This window comes from Carassius auratus, chromosome 26, assembly GCF_003368295.1.
Source record: "Carassius auratus strain Wakin chromosome 26, ASM336829v1, whole genome shotgun sequence".
In the NCBI taxonomy this organism is placed as follows: Eukaryota; Metazoa; Chordata; class Actinopteri; order Cypriniformes; family Cyprinidae; genus Carassius; species Carassius auratus.
Genome location: NC_039268.1, coordinates 7,447,823 through 7,468,598, shown reverse-complemented (window position 1 = coordinate 7,468,598; position 20,776 = coordinate 7,447,823). Strand labels below are relative to the sequence as shown.

At 36.3% G+C, this 20,776-nt stretch overlaps 2 protein-coding genes across 2 annotated transcripts; both read right to left on the bottom strand.

Moving 5' to 3' along the window:
* Nucleotides 1-318: 318 nt before the first annotated feature.
* LOC113044206 (structural maintenance of chromosomes protein 2-like) lies at nt 319-12,036 on the bottom strand. Its single transcript, XM_026203965.1, has 24 exons — nt 11,739-12,036; nt 11,266-11,415; nt 11,059-11,181; nt 10,740-10,778; nt 10,446-10,556; nt 10,307-10,351; nt 9,749-9,982; nt 8,573-8,722; nt 8,077-8,310; nt 7,276-7,435; nt 7,062-7,179; nt 6,829-6,967; nt 6,625-6,744; nt 6,327-6,531; nt 5,357-5,492; nt 5,134-5,258; nt 4,786-4,979; nt 3,048-3,191; nt 2,555-2,749; nt 2,279-2,479; nt 1,727-1,843; nt 1,459-1,619; nt 1,115-1,262; nt 319-1,024 (listed from the first exon to the last, which is right to left on the bottom strand). The coding sequence occupies exons 1-24, from the start codon at nt 11,904-11,906 to the stop codon at nt 842-844; spliced, it is 3,600 nt and encodes a 1,199-aa protein (XP_026059750.1). The 5' UTR covers nt 11,907-12,036; the 3' UTR covers nt 319-841.
* A 699-nt stretch (nt 12,037-12,735) lies between these two features.
* Nucleotides 12,736-14,275, bottom strand: exoc1l (exocyst complex component 1 like). The gene is made up of 3 exons (XM_026204945.1): nt 14,126-14,275; nt 13,690-13,853; nt 12,736-13,521 (listed from the first exon to the last, which is right to left on the bottom strand). The coding sequence occupies exons 1-3, from the start codon at nt 14,244-14,246 to the stop codon at nt 13,255-13,257; spliced, it is 552 nt and encodes a 183-aa protein (XP_026060730.1). The 5' UTR covers nt 14,247-14,275; the 3' UTR covers nt 12,736-13,254.
* Nucleotides 14,276-20,776: the final 6,501 nt, after the last annotated feature.

Below are 20,776 nucleotides of genomic sequence, written 5' to 3'. Positions count from 1 at the left end.
AAAATGACAGAAAAAAAAAAAATATATATATATATATATTTGTGTGCTTAAACCACATCCCTTTTTTTCAGTTGACTGCCCTCTGGCATTCAGGTCTACCTCCATAGACAGAAAATAGGAAAATAAAAATTACACTACTTATTACAAAGTTCTACATATTGACATTAATTTCCATTATTTGTGCATACTGGATATATCTATAGAGCTTTATAGTTAATACTTGGCTCAAATATTTTCATACTAAACAATTTTTTTTAAATTGTTATATATATGCGCCTCAAGATAATGGCAATAAATAACTATTCTATGACATCGTTCAGTGTTTATGTAACACCCAGTTACATTTAACGGCAAAAATACACTTTATCAAATATCAAATCAGCATTTTTCAGCTCGTTTCTTAAATGTTCATTAGGGCTGGATGTCATCTTGACAATTTCTGAAACCACTATCATTTTTATTTTGACAAATTTTATTTATATAAAACCAGCTTGCAAAGTTTGAAAAGACAAAAAGGTAATTCTACAAACAAATAAACTGAAACACATTGCACAGAAAGAGAAAACAGACTCAAAGGCTTAAAAAGTAGTAGAGCAACTACACTCCATAATGTCAATAATGTGGAGAACATTTGTGAGTGCAACAGCATTTTAAAATAGGCCATGGAAAATGCTGATTTACAGAGCAATTCTACATGCATTAGTTGCACAAATCTGATGCGTACAAAAAGCTTTTAATACTAACAATTTTAAATATACCATTTCATTTTCTCAGCTGAAAGTAATAAAAGCTTAATATATCTGGCTTCTATCTGTATATTTGTGCAATATAGGAAGTGTGTTTAACTAGCCAGTATCTGTCGCTGCCGTTTGTCCCTGGCTTTCTCCTGAGTGCGCTGGGTCAAAACCTTTCCCTCGTGTGTTTGCGCTGTGCGAGTGACTGCGGAGATGCCATCCACAAATTTGGTCTTGAAGAGAACGTTTGCATTGGTGAACATTCCATCTTTTAGAGACACCACAACAAACTGCAACAAAAAAATAAAATAAAAACAAGTTAATGAAACACTGGAAAATTGCCATATAGTCAAAAACAAATGTCAAAATGAATGAATTACCTGTGAGTGTGTGAAGTGTGTCCTCAGCATCTGTCCGATGTTTTGTGTATGTGAGAGATCAAGAGCGGCATCCACTTCATCCAGGATGTAAATGGGAGCAGGTTTGAACAACAGCATTGCTAAAATCAGAGAGAGTGCCACCAGAGACCTGAAACACACAAAGCCATCAGATGGTCAATGGACTGCACATGTACAGGGAAATAGGCAGTAACCAGTCCACAATCTTCTGCTCTAAAGGAACTGTAGCCTACAAATGTTGGCTTGGAGGGCCATAACCAAAATGGTTATTGATTTTAGGAAATAGCGATATGCAACTTTTAGCAAAAGAGTTGGCAAAAGCTGACCTTTGACCCCCGCTGAGCTCTGTCAGGTTCTCTTTCCAGGTTTTCCCTAGAGCCACTTTAAACTCCAACCCGTCCAGGACACCACATCCCTCAGGAGGAGCCAAACGTGCATTTGCCCCAGGCAACAACGTGGAGAATATGGAGCCAAAATCTTTATTCACCTGCAATCACACACATTTTACTGAACCAGATTGATCAAGAGTGTGACCTTTTTCTTACTAGTTGTAATTGTAAAAAAAATGAATGGGTCATGGGTGGTTTATTTTACCTTCTGCCACGCCACATTGAGAGCCTCATTCTTCTTCTGGTCCAACTCTTCAATAGTTTCCAAGATTTTGGCTTTATCATTCTCAACAATTCTCTTTTTCTTCTTCAGATCATTGTACTAAAAGAAGGCAGACAGTGTTATTACATTTTACTACTACTAATAATAAATTATTTATCATAGAAAATGCTATTATCATTACCAATAAATAAGTAAATAGATACCACTAATAATAAACTAATAAAGCAGAAACTGGTCCAAATCTCACAAAAACATGCAAGGCACAAATAAATAAATAATAATAAAATAAACACACAATCATTCAAAATTTTGGGGTTAGTCGATAAGATTTAAGTGACTGTGAAGACATTTGTAAAACCACAAAATTATTTTAATACAAATGCTTTTGAAAAGAGTACTGTGAGGACATTCAATTGTCCAGAAAAATGTCAAAAGCAAACATAACACAAGTTTCCCAAGATTAACGCTCTTTTACTCTCATCTATTGTGTAATAACATTTTTAACAGCACGGTCACTTAAAGAGATCAACGTACCCTTTCCTCAGCCTCACTGAGCATGTTCATGGCCCTGCGGTTGACATTTCTCTCCAGCTTGTCTTTAGTCTCCTCGAGTCTCTTCAACCTCTGTCCAGCCTCTTTGGGATTGTTGGTCTTAAAGTCGTAGGCAGTGTTGGGCTGGCCGAAGAGATGCTTCTCAGAGGAGATCCAGTCATTTTCAGCTAACATGCGGGCCACCTAAACGAACGTAAACATTAGAGAGTCTAATCTACAATACTCCAGTCTCTAATGACCGCATTAATTTCCTCTGACCTTGGCAGTGGCATCAGCGCTGTCTTTCTTGTGTTTGCTGATGTTGTGCTCCAGCTCTTTGATTTTGAGCTGAGCATCATTGTTTTGTTCTCGTAGGTGGTTTGCTTCTCCGGTCTTTCCTTTAATCTCTCTCTCCTGTCCGAGAATCACCTTCTTCTGCTGGGACAGCTGCTCCTGTGCGGCACGCACTGCTTCCTAAACACACAGAGCGACAGTTACCATTTATGGCACTAAAAGCATCACTTTTATGCAACACTATGGCATTCCAAGACTGTATGACTTTTTGTTTTGAGAAACACAACAAGATTTTTTGAAGATTTGGTCCTGAAATGAATTCCATTGTCAAAGGGAACCAAAACTGTTTTAATTACCAACATCTTAAAATATCTTTTGTGCTTTACAGAAGAAAGTCATAAAGGTTTGGAATGACAGGAAAGTAAAAAGAGAACAGAATCTTCATTTTAAGGGTGTATTAAAGAGGTTGTCTCTGTACCTTATTGGCCAAAACCTCGGTGGTCATGGTGTCGATCTGCTCCTGTATGGCTTTCAAAGCTTCATCTACAGCTTGAATCTGTTGCTCATATCCAGCCTGTTCTCTTTTCAGTTCCTCCAACTCCAGAGCTAATGCATCTGCCTCCTACAGAAAGAAAGTACCATTTAAAGGGTTGCATTTGCACTGACAGTGTGTATTAGGACGTCACATAAGCTGATTGACAGCGATGTAATTTGTGCGTGGCGTTCAACAAAGTTAACATAGAACAACGTTAACAACAGGAATGGAATGTTGACGCATACGTAAAGCAATTGACTGCCAATGCTAAACTTGCTACAAATGCCTGTACTTCAACCTCAGCCCATTTATGGATGTTCATCATACTTGCGAAATAAATTCACGTTTACACGTGAATTTATGTATGTTTACACAGCATTTTAAATAATGGCGAGTGAGGGCGTTTTCAAGCACATCTGGCCAATCGATGTCTATTTACATCACAGGTAGTACTGGTTAGACCCTGCTCTGGAGTAGGAGCTAATTTGGTTCTCGAAAAAGCCAGTCCGGTGCCAAAACGCCCAAATGTGGGTAGTTCCACATTTAGTTCTGGTAGTATGAAAAGGGTCCTGCGGTGCAAAAGGCCCTAATCAACCCTCTACGCACACCTTGGCAATATAATCGCCATTGGCTAGTAAAGTTTTTAGTTTACTTGCAAGACTGATATACTATTTTACACACACACACACACACACACACACACGATTCCAATCAGCTTATCTTTGTAAAATGGCACGGCTTCTTAAATCTTAGCTTTTTAATCAGTCAGTCAAGCATTATATAATGGTATGAAGCACTATTTAATGATAGAGCTTCAGTGATTAGAACTAAAACTTGGTAACCATGTATGAATTCATATTGGGCATTTTAACTGAACTTAAGACTGGTGGTGATATATTTGGTCATTGAGGGTTTTGGTAAAAAAAAAAAAAAAAAAAATTATAGATCATTAATTATTATTAAAAGATAATACTACTACTAATTCTGCACTATGGATTGATGAGCTGCTGGGCTCATGAATATTTATCACGATGTCTGTGTTCGGTCCAACTGATTTGCTGAAATCAAAACAGGAATGGTAATAGATGAGCAGCAGCCAATTAAATGCCATTTGTGCATTAGCTCCGCACACTACCGGAGAAACCTGCATATCTTCTGCTTGTTCGAAAAAGTTGAATAATTCTAAAAGAACTCCATTATTTTGACAGGAAAATACAACAAATATATATATATATATATATATAGCGCGTCGATTCAGCATGTTAAGACTCTTGCTCTCTCTCTGTGCATGTGTGAGAAGTGCTATCAGTAAAGTGACGGCGAGTCGTGCCCCTTCTTCACACAGAGTTTACAGAGCGTCAAATACAGGTGCACTGTGCATCCATTGAGATGAACTGAAAAGTACAGATCGCTTGATGGAGAGCAGAACTCTGAAGTGCTCAGTCAGTGTTCAGCGAGTGAAAATGTGCTAATCTTATAATAGCCTTGAACACACACATTGGCGAGTAAAATTAAGAATTTATTAGCCAATGGCTAATAATAGACAATTTAGTCGAACAGATTAAAATTGAGTCGCATAAGCGAGTGATTTACTCGCAATGTAGAGGGTTGCTAATCATTGTAAACACAGTGTAACTTTGTCAGTCTAGACCTGATACATTGCATCGTAATGACAAAGTACCTGCTGTTTCTCTTTCAGTCTCTTGTTGTAAGCATCTGCTTTGCTCTTGGCCTGGTTGAGTTTCTGCTGAGCTGCTTTCAGTTCTTTCTCTCTCTCTGCCTCTGCATTCTTCATCTTGTTCTCCAGAACTTTGTACTTCTCTTCTGCCTTCTTCTGAACCTCCTTTGTCTTCTGCAGAGTTTCCTCACACTCCTCTAAAGAAACAGAACACCCCAATAGTTTAAAGACCAGCAAAACCAGAAATAACCTATACGGCATAGTAGTGTGTTTATTGCAGCTCTTATAGAGAGCACCACTTTCAGAAAGAAAACCAACAGCATTTTGTCAAAGAGTGGTATTTGCATGTACCGATGGTCTTGCGCAGGTTCTCCAGCTCCTCTTGTTGTTTGTGGAAGGAGCTCTGCTGAAGTTTGGTCTCCAGGATCCGGGCCTCTTCAGTCTTCAGGTCCAACTGCTGCTTCAGCTGACGATATCTAAAAGAGAGCAGCAAAATTTCAGTCTTCTGCCTTGTGCTTTTGTTCTGATTGGTCAGTGAGGATTTTGAGAAGTTGTATTTTGGACAGAGACTCACTTCTCAGCTGTTCCCTTGAGGCTGCTGAGCTCAGACTCTACCGCGGTGAGTTCTGCCTCTTTAGCCCTCAGACTGTCCTGGATGTCCTTCACCTCAGCCAATTTAGACAAAACAGAGGCCGTCTGAGCACGTGCACCTACACGCACACACACACAGGTAAAAGTTATTAGAGAACACAATGTTCTACTGTCCCCTGTAAATGTATTGAGATCAAAAACTCATCTGCCTTCTGGATAAAATGCCCACAGGTATCATTAATCAGATTGGTAAATTGGGGGGCTAGTCTAAAGGACACAGTACAGATTGCAAAGATATATCTATGGTTCCTGTAGCTCAAAAAGCAAATGGGTCCATTCCCAGGATATGCATAAACTGACAAGTTCTATATATATTAGCAAATAGTGTAATAAAGAATTAGCCAAATGCATGTTATATAAATGTAAATCATCACAGTTCAGTTGAATCTATAACATACTGCACTCTAACACTTAAAAAGTTTTAATTGCTCTGTGCTATTTTGTGTAGATTGAATGCTGTGTTAAACCCAAAAACTTATCTATCTATCATAATAAAAGGTAAAAAAAGATGAAAAACTAACTGGCAACTATGTGAAATAAGATGACAAATTAAAGTAATAAAAGTGACAAGAGTACAAAGAAATATATAAATAAACATTTAACAGTAATAAAAGGGGAAAAAAGGTTTTCTTGGGAGAATATAGTAGAAAGGTATTTTCACACAATATCATATTGTATTATAAAGATTTTTCCCCCTTATAATTTGTCCAACATTCTCAAAACATTATTTGTAATATAGCAATCAGAATTTAATAAGAATCTGATTACATCAGATTGATGAAATTACATCTCAGAACAAGTCTGAGCAATAAACTAGTAAACTGAGAATTGATAATGGGTCTGAATACTTTTGTGAGGCTCTATATATTGTGCAGTTATAACCACATACTAACCTCCAGTCAATGTTCCCTGAGGATCAAACACGTCTCCTCCCAGCGTAACAGTTTTGGTGCTCACACCTTTGTCAAAGGCAACTTTTTTAGCATTGTCCAAACTGTCACAGACTAGCGTAGTTCCAAAAACATACTCCATGGCCTTCCTCAGCTCCGATTCATAACCTACCAACGACAGAGCGGTGTGCACGTTATCTGGCCCAACCTGCAACACAAAATACATGGGTATCCTTTCCTTAAATAGAATTCCACTGAGAATAAAATATATCATAATCAAATCAACAACTTGAGTTCTTACCAAGTTTTTGGCAGTGCGCACTACTTTGTCATTGAGGGTACGTGCTGAGATTTTGTTCAGAGGAATGATGGTGTATCTGCGTCTCAGTTCACCCTTTTCCAGAAGCTTTTTCCCAGTAACCTGCAAACAGACAAGTTTAAAACCAAAACAATTATTTTCAGAAAAGTTTGAGGACCCCTTAATGTTTCATTAAGTAAAACTCACCTCATTGTCCACCACTATGTTATAGAGTCGACCACCAGCAACCACCTCCAGAGCTGTAGCATTTGACACATCAGTCACAGTGAAAAGATTTGCCACCAAACCTTTCACCTTACAGCGGTCCCAATTCTTCTCTGGGTCCCTACATACATGCATAGTACCAATGGAGTCAATGAATGAAGTGTATAAAACACATAAGAAATGAGTCTAAATGGAAATGGTTTGCATGTTCTCACGTGTACTCGAAGCGCAGGTTGGGGAACTGGCCCACGAGGGACTCGTAGGTTTCTCTGAGCTGACTGACGTCCCGTGAACACTGCCTCTTCTGCTCCATCAGAAGCTCCTCTCGTCCATCTGAACACACAAGTCAATCTTCTTTAAAAAAAAAAAAAAAAAAAAAAAAAAAACAATTTATAATAACCACAATCACATTCTAAATGTATTCAGTACCTTCATAGTTGAGTTTCTTCATTTCAGCTTGTAGCTTTTCTATGCATTTCTTCACAGCCTCAAATGAGTCCTGGTCTTTTTTGTAGCCACTGTCCATCTTCTTGACCTGAGCCTGCTTAGTCTTCAGCTCCTGTTGAGCATGTTTCAGTTTCATCTGAGCCTAAGAGTCAGAAGAGACCTTTACAATCAGTCTTCAAAAAACAACACCATAAAATAGAATAAAATCTACCAACATAATACCTTTCAAAAGTGTTTTTGAACTCATACTTTTACATAAAAAGTATGCAGTAAACTGCTTAACTGACAGTAAAGACATGTATAATGTTACAAAGGACTTTTTTCAAACGAATTCTGTTCTCAAATCAAAGAATCATAAAAAAAAAAAAGAATAACATAATATAATATAAATATTAAACAGCAATGGTTTTTAACGCTGATAATAATGAGAAATGTTTCTTGACCACCAAATCAGAATATTAGAATGATTTCTTGTGGATCAAGTAATGGCTGAAGACTGTAGTAATTATAAATTGTAACAAAGTATAACAAATCTAATTCTTTATAACAATTGTTGCTAAACAAATAAACAGTACCTTGGTAGACAATAAAATCATCTGCAAAAAAAATTATATATACATTTTGAATGGTAGTGTATTTTTTTTTTTTTTTTTAGACATTACTGATCTGAGTAATAACAGTATGGACAGTGAACAACATTTTTAAAGTATACATTGGACAAACAGTCCTACATCACTGTGATTACTGGACTTATTGACAGATGTTAGACGTCAAAAAGGTCACCTGTTTGGCCTCGGTCTCAGCTTTACTCATGTCATTCTTGCAGGTCATCATCTGGCCACTAAGTGTGGCTTCAGCTCCATCTTCATTGGCAGAGAGACCAGCTGACACTGCCTTAAAATGCTGTTGAGCTGCCTCCAGCGCTTCAGCATCCTTCTGCCCTTCCTCCTGCACGGCCTTCAGCCGATCCACAGCCTTGGCAACCTCCACTTCTTTAGCTGACATCATCTTCTTATCCTAGTTCAAATAAAGTTAACATTTAATTATGATTGTAAATAAATGACTAATTTATGTAAAATTCATTCGTTCATTTATGAAAAGACATACATTTCTGGCAATATCTTGAAATATAAGCAAAATACTTTACAACCCTACAGGAATACTTTTCTTTAAGTTATATCATTATTTCTATAAAAGTTTCATTAATTTGTGTATTAAATCTATTAGTAACTTTATTGCAAGCTTTCACAAATAAAAGTTGTTTTTATTGCTGTTATACCTCCTCCATGTTTTTGACCAGATCTTGTCTCTTCTTGGTCTCATCTTTCAGATTTTGCTTCTTCAGGTCCAGAGCGCTTTGGGCCTTTGTGTCCACTCTCTGCGCTTCAGACAAGGTCTCTTCCAGAGTCTTCAAAACCCCCCCAACCTCCTAGAGAGACAGACACAGAAATGAGACATGCTAATGGAATACAACAGGAGACAGAAATATTTAATCAATCAACCGCACACTTTTCGAACAGGTATCAATTTCCATCATACTTTTTTTTTTTTTTTTATTCCCGTAGAAAGGCTTTAATACTTTTGCCAGTTCATTACCCACCATTCCTCTCTCTATTACAGAGCTTCAGTCTCCACAGGACCAATACATGATTACCAACCTGTACAGGTAAAAGAAACCCTACCTATCATAGCTAGGTCACCACACCATTTAACAGACTGCGGTCCGATTCTGGACTTCAAAAAGTCATTTCTGATAAATTAGAGAGAGTTTTTTCTTCTGCACACAGAACAGTTAGGCCATTTTCACACTGAAAAAGCTACCCAGTGGATTCAGCCAAAGTAACACACCATGATAACAAGAACACAAGAAAAATAACTGGAAGAAAAGTATTAATAAACATTTGTTGATTCTCATACAGGGCTGATAAAAGATTTGAAGTTTAAGCTTGAAGTGGCCCTCTTAGAGCAAAAAACAAAAACACAAATACATTTTGGGTAAATGAACTATAAAATTGCAAGTTTACTTTTGCAATGTGATTATGTAAATACCCAATCCTGTACAAACGTTGGTTAGGTTTGATTTTTTTAATATTAAAGGTATTTGTCTTTTATGCTCAACAAGACTGCATTTATTTGATCAAAAATACAAATAAAAACCTGGAGCTGTCAAAAGAGTTTTCCAGTTTAATATATATATCTAAAAACCAACATTTTGAAAATCTGTGTAAATATCATGTGGCTTGCATTTCACATTTATACATTATAATATGCTATTGACATGCACATTACATGTTTAATGTAGGTGGTCACAAAGCACTTGACAAGAAAGAAAGGAGAAAAAGGTAGAAACTATTACAGCAAATTAAGTATCCCTCAAAGGCTGAAACTGCACTATGAATGTTACCAAACAAATACACTTTTGCTTCTTGCTCCTGTTTCCTGCTCTGCTGCTTACCTTGTCCCTCATTCGCTCCAGCTCCTGTATCTCGGCGCTCAGCTCCTTCACTTTGGCCTCGTTCTGCTTCATGTTCTCCTGCAGCTGTGCGATAGAGCTCTGCATCTCCTGCAGGTGTTCAGTAGACTTCAGCTTGGTCTCCTCGGCGCACACAAACAGGTGCGCCACATACAGTCGACTCAAGTGCTCGATTTCACGCATGAGCTTCTGGTACTCCAGGTAGGATGCACGTTCCTGAGGAGAAGCAAGGGAGATGGACAGGATGTGACAAAGATGATAAGTATATTTTGTATAAGTCATATGTATTCGGTCCACAGTAAGGAACTGATGCTGTTAGAAAACGAAAAAACCTAAATGCTGCTCACAGCTGCATATAAAGAACCAATGGCACACAATAATGTATAGCCTCTCTCCATTATACATGATTCATTAATAATTTACAACTTCATTATTTACATAAAAGGTGTATAAAAAAATTCTAAAAGCATGAATCTAATATACACATATAAAATAAATTATAAATAAGCTAATTATTATTATATTTTTTTTAACACATACCTCCTTCAGTTTCTCCATAGCAGGGGTGATCTCCTCATCCAGGATCTGTTTCACACAAAAACATCCAAAGATGAAGTCTCCATAAGATGATTGTTGGGTGATTTAAATAAAAAGGTAATAAGAAAATAAATGTACTTACAGTCTGAATCTCTTTCAGCTTTGCATCCTTCTTCTCAATAGTTTTCTGAGCACTGATCTTCTTGCATTCGTACATCCTGGTACCTGCCGCCTCCTCAATCATGGCCAGAATCTGTGAATAAAAAAAAAACCAGTGTAATTATTTAAAATTTCACCAAAACTTGCATTGATGACACTGAATGTTTGTATTATTTCATCCACCTGCAAAGAGCTAATCAAACTGCAGAAGCTTTATTACTACAATCAAAATGTGAGTAGATCACAACCAAGTATATTCAAATGACAAACATCTCACCTCAGGAGGCTTCATGTTTAAGACCTTGGTGATTCTCCCCTGAAATAAACATAGAGGTGGGTTGATAGGTAATATGAACAAAAAGCTAATTACATATGACCCAAGTAAAAATCCAAAAATGTTAAATGGAATCAAAATGAACCCTATTTATGCATTTATGACAACAAACAAACTGTTAAATAAGTTGCAAACAGCCGTCCACACTCATTTTAAAATCAAAATTTGGTTGTTAAGAATATGATTATCCAATACCTTTATAAAAAATATTTTCTGGCCACATAACCGGAAAAGTTTTCAATCAGTGTATTATGGTGGTTACCTGCATGATAAGAAAGTGAGGGTTGTTGACATTCAAGCCAACTGAACAAAACAGATCCTGGACTCGCAGGTTGTTTGCATTCACGCCGTTGATAAGGTACTTGTTGCGTCCACCTATGACCACCTGCACAACAAACGGTTACATCACAAGCTGTGTAACTCGAGCCATCAGGGAGAGTGGAGCAGACACTGATATTAAGGTGAATACCTGTCGTGTTATAGTAATCTCATCATGTGTCTCAAACCCCAGTGGACTCTGTTTCTTGTTGGAGTTGTCGAAGGTGATGGAGACAGTTGCTTTGGTGATTCCAGCCAGACCATTTTTGTAAACCAGATCTTGGAGATTAGTGGCACGAACCTACAAAGGTCGAAAAACCAAAACAAGCAGGATTACATTTTAGATTTTAAACTCCGTAAGCCATTATCATAATTAATCATTGCTCTGTATCCATATTAGACTGAAAACATCTATTCCGATTTAAGTTATTTATACACTATTTTTGTTTTAGCGTTTTGTTTTTGTAATACAAGTGGTTAAGAAAACAGAACATCCGAAAATCGTTTCGTTTATTAAATAAGCAAAAACAGTTGAACAAAATAAACAACCATCTGCAATCACAAAGCTGCCTGATTTAAACATGCGTCTACGAGTTATATGATATTTGATGTATTCAAACTGACCTGTGATAGATTAGTTATCCCCAGCAGAAAGCAGATGGAGTCCAGTATGTTTGACTTCCCACTACCGTTCAGTCCGGTGATGGCGTTAAAAAACGGATCAAATCCGTTAATCTCCGTTCTTTCGGCGTAGGACTTGAAGCCCTCTAGTACAATAGACTTTATGTACATTTCGATAAACCACCGTATGCGTAAAATAAACTAAAACCGCTATACGCTGCTATAGTTTTCGAGGTAAGTACCTAAAATGAACGTCGACGTTGCTTTCAGTTCAACCATCCAAACTTGAAATTTGGCGCCAGGTGTGTCTTCGCTGCGCCTTTATGACCAGATTTAAGTAACTAGTTAAACTACAAACAAATTAATCCACTTTAATCCTAAATATATTTAGACAAAATGATAGTTCATTTGGCAAGAATTCATGTGTATTACAAACAAGGCATTGCCATTTGAAGTTAAATTAATATATTATTTTGATTCAGGCGACTTTTTTAGCCACCCAATTGATGGACCCAAAACATTGAGACACTTATGACGTCAGCATGGCGGTTTGGCTCAATTCAAAACGTTAGTGTAGTGCAAATTTAACGTGTTACATATTATATCATATTAATATGATATTTTATTTCTCGTCTCAATGGAATAATTGATTTTGGGCAGTCGTGGTATTCTATTTCTGTGTAATGACCGGTAAACTATATTTGCTAGATAGTTCTGTTATCTCCAACTCTGTTTCTTTTTGCGAAATAAAAACTTTTAATCACAATTCAAATATTTTATTACCATTTATATACTTAATCGGTAAGTTGCTGTACATTTAGCCGTAAATATGTTATTCATTTCCTTAATATTGCATCACAAGATGCAAATCCTTTCGTACCAACAATATTTTGCATGCAAACAATTAAAGATGTCTTACACACAGTGACAAATATTTGTAAAATTTTCCATAGGTTAAATTTATTAAAATTGTGCTTAAACAACTCGTGGATGTCACAGTATTTAATTCAGTAAAGCACACTGCAGAAGAAACGAGAAAACATTGGATGTTTCAACAGATGACAAGATTATTAATGTTATTAGTGTATGCTGTAATATTCACAAGTTTGTCTCACAGTTTCGCTTTTCGAAATGATTAAATATATTAGTATAGCTTAGCTAATGAATCAGCTAAAACACATGCAAAACATGTCACACAATTTATAACACTTTTAAATAAATACACACTCTTAATATTCAAGTCACAGGATTACACATCAGAAACACCCTTTTGCGTTGCCTTTGCACAAGCACAAATTGGATTTCACTAAACTGTGGAGTTATGTTACAGTTACTGTACACTAGGCCTAAGTGCTCAAAGCATGGCTAAGTGCTCAAAACACAAAGCTTGGTCTTTGTACACTCCCTAAGGGCATTATAGATTACACTTAAATGAACTTTTATTGTCAACATCAAGAGTTGAGGTTTTAGGACCAGTTCAAAAGAAATTCCTCAAATGAGAAGACTAATCAAAATGACTCTATGCCAGAGGCACAGGACACAATGAAAGACACACCAGATTAAAGGCATAGAAACAGATCTGCGCAAGGACAACACAGTCACCACGATCTGAATACATTGCAGTGGGCTGAATGTACGTCCAGTCATAGTTCTTAAGTTTTAGTGCCGTGTGGTGATGTGTCTTGCTCAGGGACAGCAGACAGCGGGCCAGTGTGTATTTCGCAGCACAGCTCACTGCTCTGATGGACCGCACCGAGTCGAAATGCATCAAGAAACAGGGATCATCCTAACACAGCAGAGATATGCAAACTAAACATCTTTCAATGAAAAGTAAGAGCTTCTGCTTCCTATTATATTACAACTCATCAGCACCGTTAATAATGTGAACAGCAGTTACTGAAAGTAGCATGTATATTCAGAAGTTGGAGGAGGATGAATGCTAAACTCTACTCACAGTGTCTGGATCTCTACCGTCCAGAATCAGCAGGTCCTCCAGGGCCCAAGTCTCTGTTCTTTCATAACTGTCCTCCAGCCCATATTTCTGCAGCTTATTGGTCCGTGAATGCTTAACTCTCCGACACAGGACAACTGAGATCTGAGCTTCTTTATCCTTAGTTACTAACCAAACACACATTGGTTTTGTATTTTTATTACACCGCTTCATCAAACCATGTCAACCACAAACAAATTTAGGTCTGTAGGTTTTTTTTTTTTTACATTCTTCCTCCTTCACAAACAATTTCTGACCCTGTCCCCAGATGAACTCACAGATTTATTTATTTATTTATTTTTTAAAAAAATTGAATTTTAGTATCTCATCCATTTTCTAAAATAATTCGGTCTATATAACTAAAAATAATTGTGCAAAAAATGTCAATTTTTTTTCTTACTAGAAACGCAGAGAAAATGTCGCCCCTGCTGTTGCTCCTCTATTTCTATAAACTCCTCCAGGTTTTGTCCCTCCGGTCTGAACAAGACTCTGTCCATCTCCTCCCTCAACAGAGACGACATCTCAGGCAGAAAAAGAGAGAGAAAATTAATTGAAGTGTGAGAGAGAGCAAGAGCAGAGTAAGGGATAAAATTCTTTCTTGAGGTGGATCTGGTTTGTAGGGTTTATCACCCTCCCCTCTCTCTCTCTCTTTCTCTCTCTTTCTCTGTCTCTCTCTCACTCTGTCTCTCTCTCTCTCTCGCTCAGTCGACAGATGAAACTGTATCTTCTTCAAAAGAGCTTTTACTTTATAAATTCAGTTACACTTTTTAAAAATTTTCCTCTTCGAAATCCATGTCTTCGAAAGCTGTTTGAAATATAATTTTTGAAGCTTTTACATAGATGTGTCAGGAATCATCTATAAAAGAATAGTACACTTAAAATACCTTCAAAATAAAATACAAACCATTAATAAAATAAAATAATATATATATAATAATATATCTACAGATAAAGTCGTCCCATGGAGAAGAGAAATATGTACAGATCAATCAGCATTAACAAGCGGAAACTATTCTTAACAAATATGTCAGAGGATTTTGATGTTAGATGACAGCAGGGAAATATTTTTTTTTTACTGGATGAAGCGTTATTATTTAATAAGCAACAGTTAACAGTTAAAAAAGAAAAAACAACACCTTGATGGATTTGTTTTTTACAAACGCACAGCTTTTTGGCTCACCAGATGTTAACTTATGGACTGGAGTCATGTGTATTATTTTAGGATTTATTGTGATGTTTTTATCAGCTGTTTGGACTCTCATTCTGACGGCACCCATTCAGTCCAGAGGATCCCAATTTCTCCAAATCTGTTCTGATGAAGAAACAAACTCATCTACCTCTTGAACATTTACATTTTCAGCAAATTTTCATTTTTGGGTAAACCATTCCTTTAGATGTAATTTGGGTACTTATGTATTACCACAATTATCTTCTTTTTTTTTTTTTTACATAATTTTGTTCAATATTTTACAGAATAACATCACTCAGGGTATATTAAAACAAAGTAATAACTAATAATATATTTTTGGACTATTGTATTATGCGATGGATTCAAAACCCACTAAATTAGCAAATGTTTTATCAATATTCGTCTTTACATTAGTTTTCCTGCGTATAAATATACACATAAATATTTGAGCATTTTCACCCACCAAATAATATTTTATGCCTTTTATGAGATTTGTTTTTGTTTGCTTTTCTCACAATGATACAAGCTTGAAATCATGTGTGGACTCACATATTCTTTTCTCTTCTTTTCATCTCTGTTCTTTATTAAATTCTCTCTCCTCCTTTTTCTTAAACTACATGTGAATCCTTTTAATGATTTATAACCTGATCATGCACTAACAAACACTCCAGGTTTAGATGAGCCATGTCTGACTGATAGTACTAAAACGGTCTCGAGGGAAAATACATCGTTAGTTATGAAAACAGATTTCCCTCTTCAATCTCCATCATAAGAGGTGCAGTTAGAACGCATTATAATCTCTACAGGGATAGCCCATGAATTGACTATGGCCCCATCAACCTACAAACATTTGATATCCAACTGATCTACAGATGCATAATTTATAGTCACAAAACACGTTCATACAAACAAGTGTTCTGACTGCATCTGATAAAGACTTTTTGGTGGCCATAGAGGCCTTCTTGATATCCATCTGTGTTTTCAAAAGGATAACAGATGAATCATGGCCAAATTACGGCTGTCTGAGCCTATACACACAAAATTTACCAGTCCTAATATACAGGCTCAATTTACCCAGTCCAAATAGAGGAAATGACCTCTGCTTTTGGTCTGCAGAGTAGCTTTTAGTTGGTCTTTGAGGCTTTGTGTGTGGTCGCTGTTACAGTCAGTTCTAAAGGATGGTCATGAGGTAGAATTTTTTTTATGCTCCCATGTGCATTTCCTTAATTCTTGATAGTTCACCCAAGAATGACATTCACCATGATGTCATTACAAACCTGTATGACTTCTGTGGAATACAAAAGAAGATATTTTAAAGAATGTTGGTAACCAAATAGTTTTGATTACCACTGACTGTCTACTGTATAGTTGTTGTTGTTTTTTTTAAAGTCATCACTTTAGATAAAAGCTCAGCTAAATGGCTGTGTACATCCTGTCTATAGTGCTTTTCTATCCATTATAGTGTCTCAGAACAGCAAACCACAGATAAACCCCTTTTCCAGTACTTCAGCTTGACTAAGTTTTGTGTGCTGAAGACCACATCTGTCTTAATCTGGTTAAAAACAAGATATACTTCATTTATTTTTACAATATCCAATAAACTGTGCCGGGAAGGAGTCCAAGGATTGTCCAAATGTACTCTAAATCATAGTCAATGAACTAAAACAAAGTAAGGTTCCTTCGCAAAACTAAAGAATCTACAATCCAAAAATAAGGTCATAACTTCACAACATCCAGTATTTTGTCTCAATAAAACATGTATAAAATATTAGCACACAATATTTTTTCTCTCTAATCCAACATGGATTCCCATTTTTGCCATGGATTAAAAAATCTATAAAAAAGGTAATTTTATTTCACTTTTCACTTAATTTTATTTCAACTTTTTTTTCTCACAATTGCCATTTACTTCACAATACAGACTTTTCTTGCAGTTCTTCTGAGTCAACATTTTGCAATTCTGAGAAAAAGTCAGACTTGTGAGATGTAAATCCACAAAAAAGTCACAGAGTTTATATCTTGTAATTCTGCCAGTTTTTCTTGGAACTGCAAGTTTATATCTAGCAATTCTTTTCTGTATGATTTGTAAGATTAAAACATCGCAAATATCTTTTATTATACGTATCAATCACCTTTATTTATATAGTGCTTTAAACAAAATACATTGCGCCAAGCACTGAACAACATTCATTTGGAAAACAGTGTCTCAATAATGCAAAATGATAGTTAAAGGCAGTTCATCATTGAATTCAGTTATGTCATCTCTGTTCAGTTGAAAAAGTGTCTGTTTTTATTTGCAATCATGTCAATGATATCGCTGTAGATGAAGTGACCCCAACTAAGCAAGCCAGAGGCGACAGCAGCAAGGAACCGAAACTCCATCTGTGACAGAATGGAGAAAAAAACCTTGGGAGAAACCAGGCTCAGTTGGGGGGCCAGTTCTCCTCTGACCAGACGAAAACCAGTAGTTCAATTCCAGGCTGCAGCAAAGTCAGATTGTGCAGAAGAATCATCTGTTTCCTGTGGTCTTGTCCTGGTGCTCCTCTGAGACAAGGTCTTTACAGGGGATCTGTATCTGGGGCTCTAGTTGTCCTGGTCTCCGCTGTCTTTCAGGGCAGTAGAGGTCCTTTCTAGGTGCTGATCCACCATCTGGTCTGGATACGTCCTGGATCCGGGTGACTGCAGTGACCCTCTGATCTGGACACAGACTGGATCTGGTGGCCACGGTGACCTCGGAACAAGAGAGAAACAGACAAATATTAGCGTAGATGCCATTCTTCTAATGATGTAGAAAGTACGGTGTTATGTGAAGTGTTTCCGGTTCCGGTTTACCTAATTAATGCAGCCTAAAAATCCTTTAACGGATTTGGATATTAAAAGCATATTAGTATGTTATGTGTATGCCAGGTTAAAGAGATGGGTCTTTAATCTAGATTTAAACTGCAAGAGTGTGTCTGCCTCCCGAACAATGTTAGGTAGGTTATTCCAGAGTTTAGGAGCCAAATAGGAAAAGGATCTGCCGCCTGCAGTTGATTTTGATATTCTAGGTATTATCAAATTGCCTGAGTTTTGAGAACGTAGCAGACGTAGAGGAGTATAATGTAAAAGGAGCTCATTCAAATACTGAGGTGCTAAACCATTCAGGGCTTTATAAGTAATAAGCAATATTTTAAAATCTATATCTATACGTATCTTTTTAATTCTGTGGAATATTTATTCAGAAATGGCTTCAACAATAAGTTGTAACTTTAAAACACATTAAAGCACATTAAAACAGCAATGCAGTTTACAGTTTAAATACAGTTTGCATAAAGGATTTCCTTTCAAAATCTCTAGAGACTTTTTGATCAATGGAGAGACTGCTTGCACATTTAGGGATTCATGAAACAAGCCACAGTTTTCATCTTATATTCATAATGTCTGTGTGTGGAATTCACTTGCACACATATTTACTCTGTTTGTCTTTCTCTGGAAAGAATGTGATCAATAATTTCCAATGAGTAAAAGTCAATAACTGACACAAAGGGACTACTTTATGTCCAGGGAACAGTTCTATTAGATTTTTCATGTTTATGTGAGTGTGATGCTAATGGTTGAGTGCTGTGGGATAGATATCCTGTGTCCCACCCACACACACTGAGGTTTCCATCCACTTCTCCCCACAAAAATGCATCCAAACGTCATAACACGTGCAACATTTACCAATTTGCCAACTGTAATTTCCGTTCACCCTCACCCATAATACCACTTCTTTTCTATATTTATACAGTAATCAACATCTGAGGTGGATCAAAAAAGTTTATCAAAGTTCAGAGCACATTTTAGTTTTAGGCTTTAGGACAACTTCGATGAAAGGTTTTGGTCCACTTCCAATGGTGACTACTGTATATAAACATACACACATATGTATATATTGGGTTTTCCTGTTATATACAATGTAATGTTGAAAAAAGAATGGGAGTAACTGGCAAGATTTTCATAATAATGTCTAATAATAGTAATATGTCCTGGTGTCCTCTACAGTGGACATGTATGAAATCGCTGTCCTGTTTTGTGACAGAAAGTCATTTTTTTAAACAACATGACATTATGATGTTGATTTATACTAACCTCCTGAAACCCGAGAGATTGCCTGTTGTGCATTTTATAATTTTTCTTGCTTTTTGGGATATGTAGGACCTAATAAGTATAATACCTAAAATTTGTTTTTGTACAGGAAGTAGTTTTCCCAGAAAAAAGATGTCCTCATGTGAGGACAGTGGGTCTATCATGATGTGAAATGCTGCAAAGCAGTTTCATTCACTTTGCAAGCACAGATGCACATTGCATGTCATGCATCGCACACAGGATTTCCCAGTGCAGCCTTGTGCTCTGCATTCATGCATTTCATTTATAAAGTTATGTTATGTCCTCGGCAGAGGACATCGGGACTCAATTTCTAAAAAAAAAATGAAAAGACATGAATGAAAATGCATAGGCAAAAACAATAGATTTTTTTAAATCACCAATACATTTTTAATGTTCAAGATCTTTTTTTTTTTTTTTTACCAAACTTTGTATAAAGATGATTCTCAACTATGGTATAACAGAATAATTCAGTATAACATTTTTCTTTCTGCAAAATGTGTGTAAAATTACCATTAATGGGTTTTCTAATTATATACAATGTATCTATAAACTAAATCTAATTTGCATATAAATGTGTTTTTGGGGCAACATGTAATGAAAAAAGAAGTGTAATAATGGGAGTAATAATTGTCAAGATTTTCATAATAATATATAATATTTCATAGAATATTGAAATATAATTTCTTTCTCTATTCATTTGTTATGTCTCCAAAAATGCGTCATAAGCATGCGTTTAGTCCCGGTGTCCTCATCTGAGGACATGTATGAAATCAATGTCCTGTTTAGTAACAGAAAGTCATATTTTGATTTGAAACCCCATAACATATTTCTGAGATGTTGATTTATGACACAGAATTTAAAAATTAGACAGATTTAAATGATAACTACAATATATTATAGAAATATTATCATATTTCTATAAGAGTGTCACTAAATTAATTTCAGACATTTTGATGACCAAGGAGAGGGAGTGAAACATCCAATCATTTGGTATCTCTGAAAAGCCCTGAATGTGCTCTGTACAGGACATCCAGATCTAAAACTGTGGCATGAACAGACTCAGAGAAATTCACAAAAATATAATGTCCTCATATGAGGCCACAGGGTCTCAAGAGGCTAAATACAATCCAAAAATTTGTCCGATTTAAATGATCATTACAAAATGTTATCATATTTCCATAAGGGTGTTAAATTTGATCAATAAATTAATGTCACACATTTAGATCGAGGAGAGTGATCACAGTGAAACTTCCAAGCATTTGGTTTCTCTTTACAGGACATCCAGAGTTAGAACTGTGACATGTAAGATCACAAAGAAATCGTTAAAAAATGATGTCTTCCACAGAGGACAAAACTCCATAGCTGCTAGTCAGGAAGATATGGCACAATAATATGAGTCAGGCCTGCATTTGTTGAAACTATACAATGGTACAATCTGTTGGTCAAAACGTGTAGTTCACATAAGGGCAACGAACTGCTATTAGAGGGCAGCCTGGTATCATAGACAGAAAAATGTATTCCTACGATTATCAGGACATTCTGCAGCTTATGTAAAGTTTATCTTTTCACCATCTGAAGCTCAACAGAAGCTAAGTGATGTGACAGAACAACGAACCCAAGCCCAGGAGTAAACAAACCAACAATGGAATGTAAAATGCAATGTTTACAATGGGAAAATATAAATACTGTACATCATTACTATAGAAGTTTGTAGTAGCCTAATATCCAGACAAA

Coding starts and splice junctions, on each gene's coding strand:
- LOC113044206 (XM_026203965.1), bottom strand. CDS start 11,906: ATGTACATAAAGTCTATTGTACTAGAGGGCTTCAAGTCCTACGCCGAA. Junction 2,750..3,047: donor CCGAGGTTTTGGCCAATAAG/GTACAGAGACAA, acceptor CTGTGTGTTTAG/GAAGCAGTGCGTGCCGCACA. Junction 1,844..2,278: donor TCAGTGAGGCTGAGGAAAGG/GTACGTTGATCT, acceptor GCCTTCTTTTAG/TACAATGATCTGAAGAAGAA.
- exoc1l (XM_026204945.1), bottom strand. CDS start 14,246: ATGTCGTCTCTGTTGAGGGAGGAGATGGACAGAGTCTTGTTCAGACCG. Junction 13,854..14,125: donor ACATTTTCTCTGCGTTTCTA/GTAAGAAAAAAA, acceptor GTGTTTGGTTAG/TAACTAAGGATAAAGAAGCT. Junction 13,522..13,689: donor ACGGTAGAGATCCAGACACT/GTGAGTAGAGTT, acceptor CTGCTGTGTTAG/GATGATCCCTGTTTCTTGAT.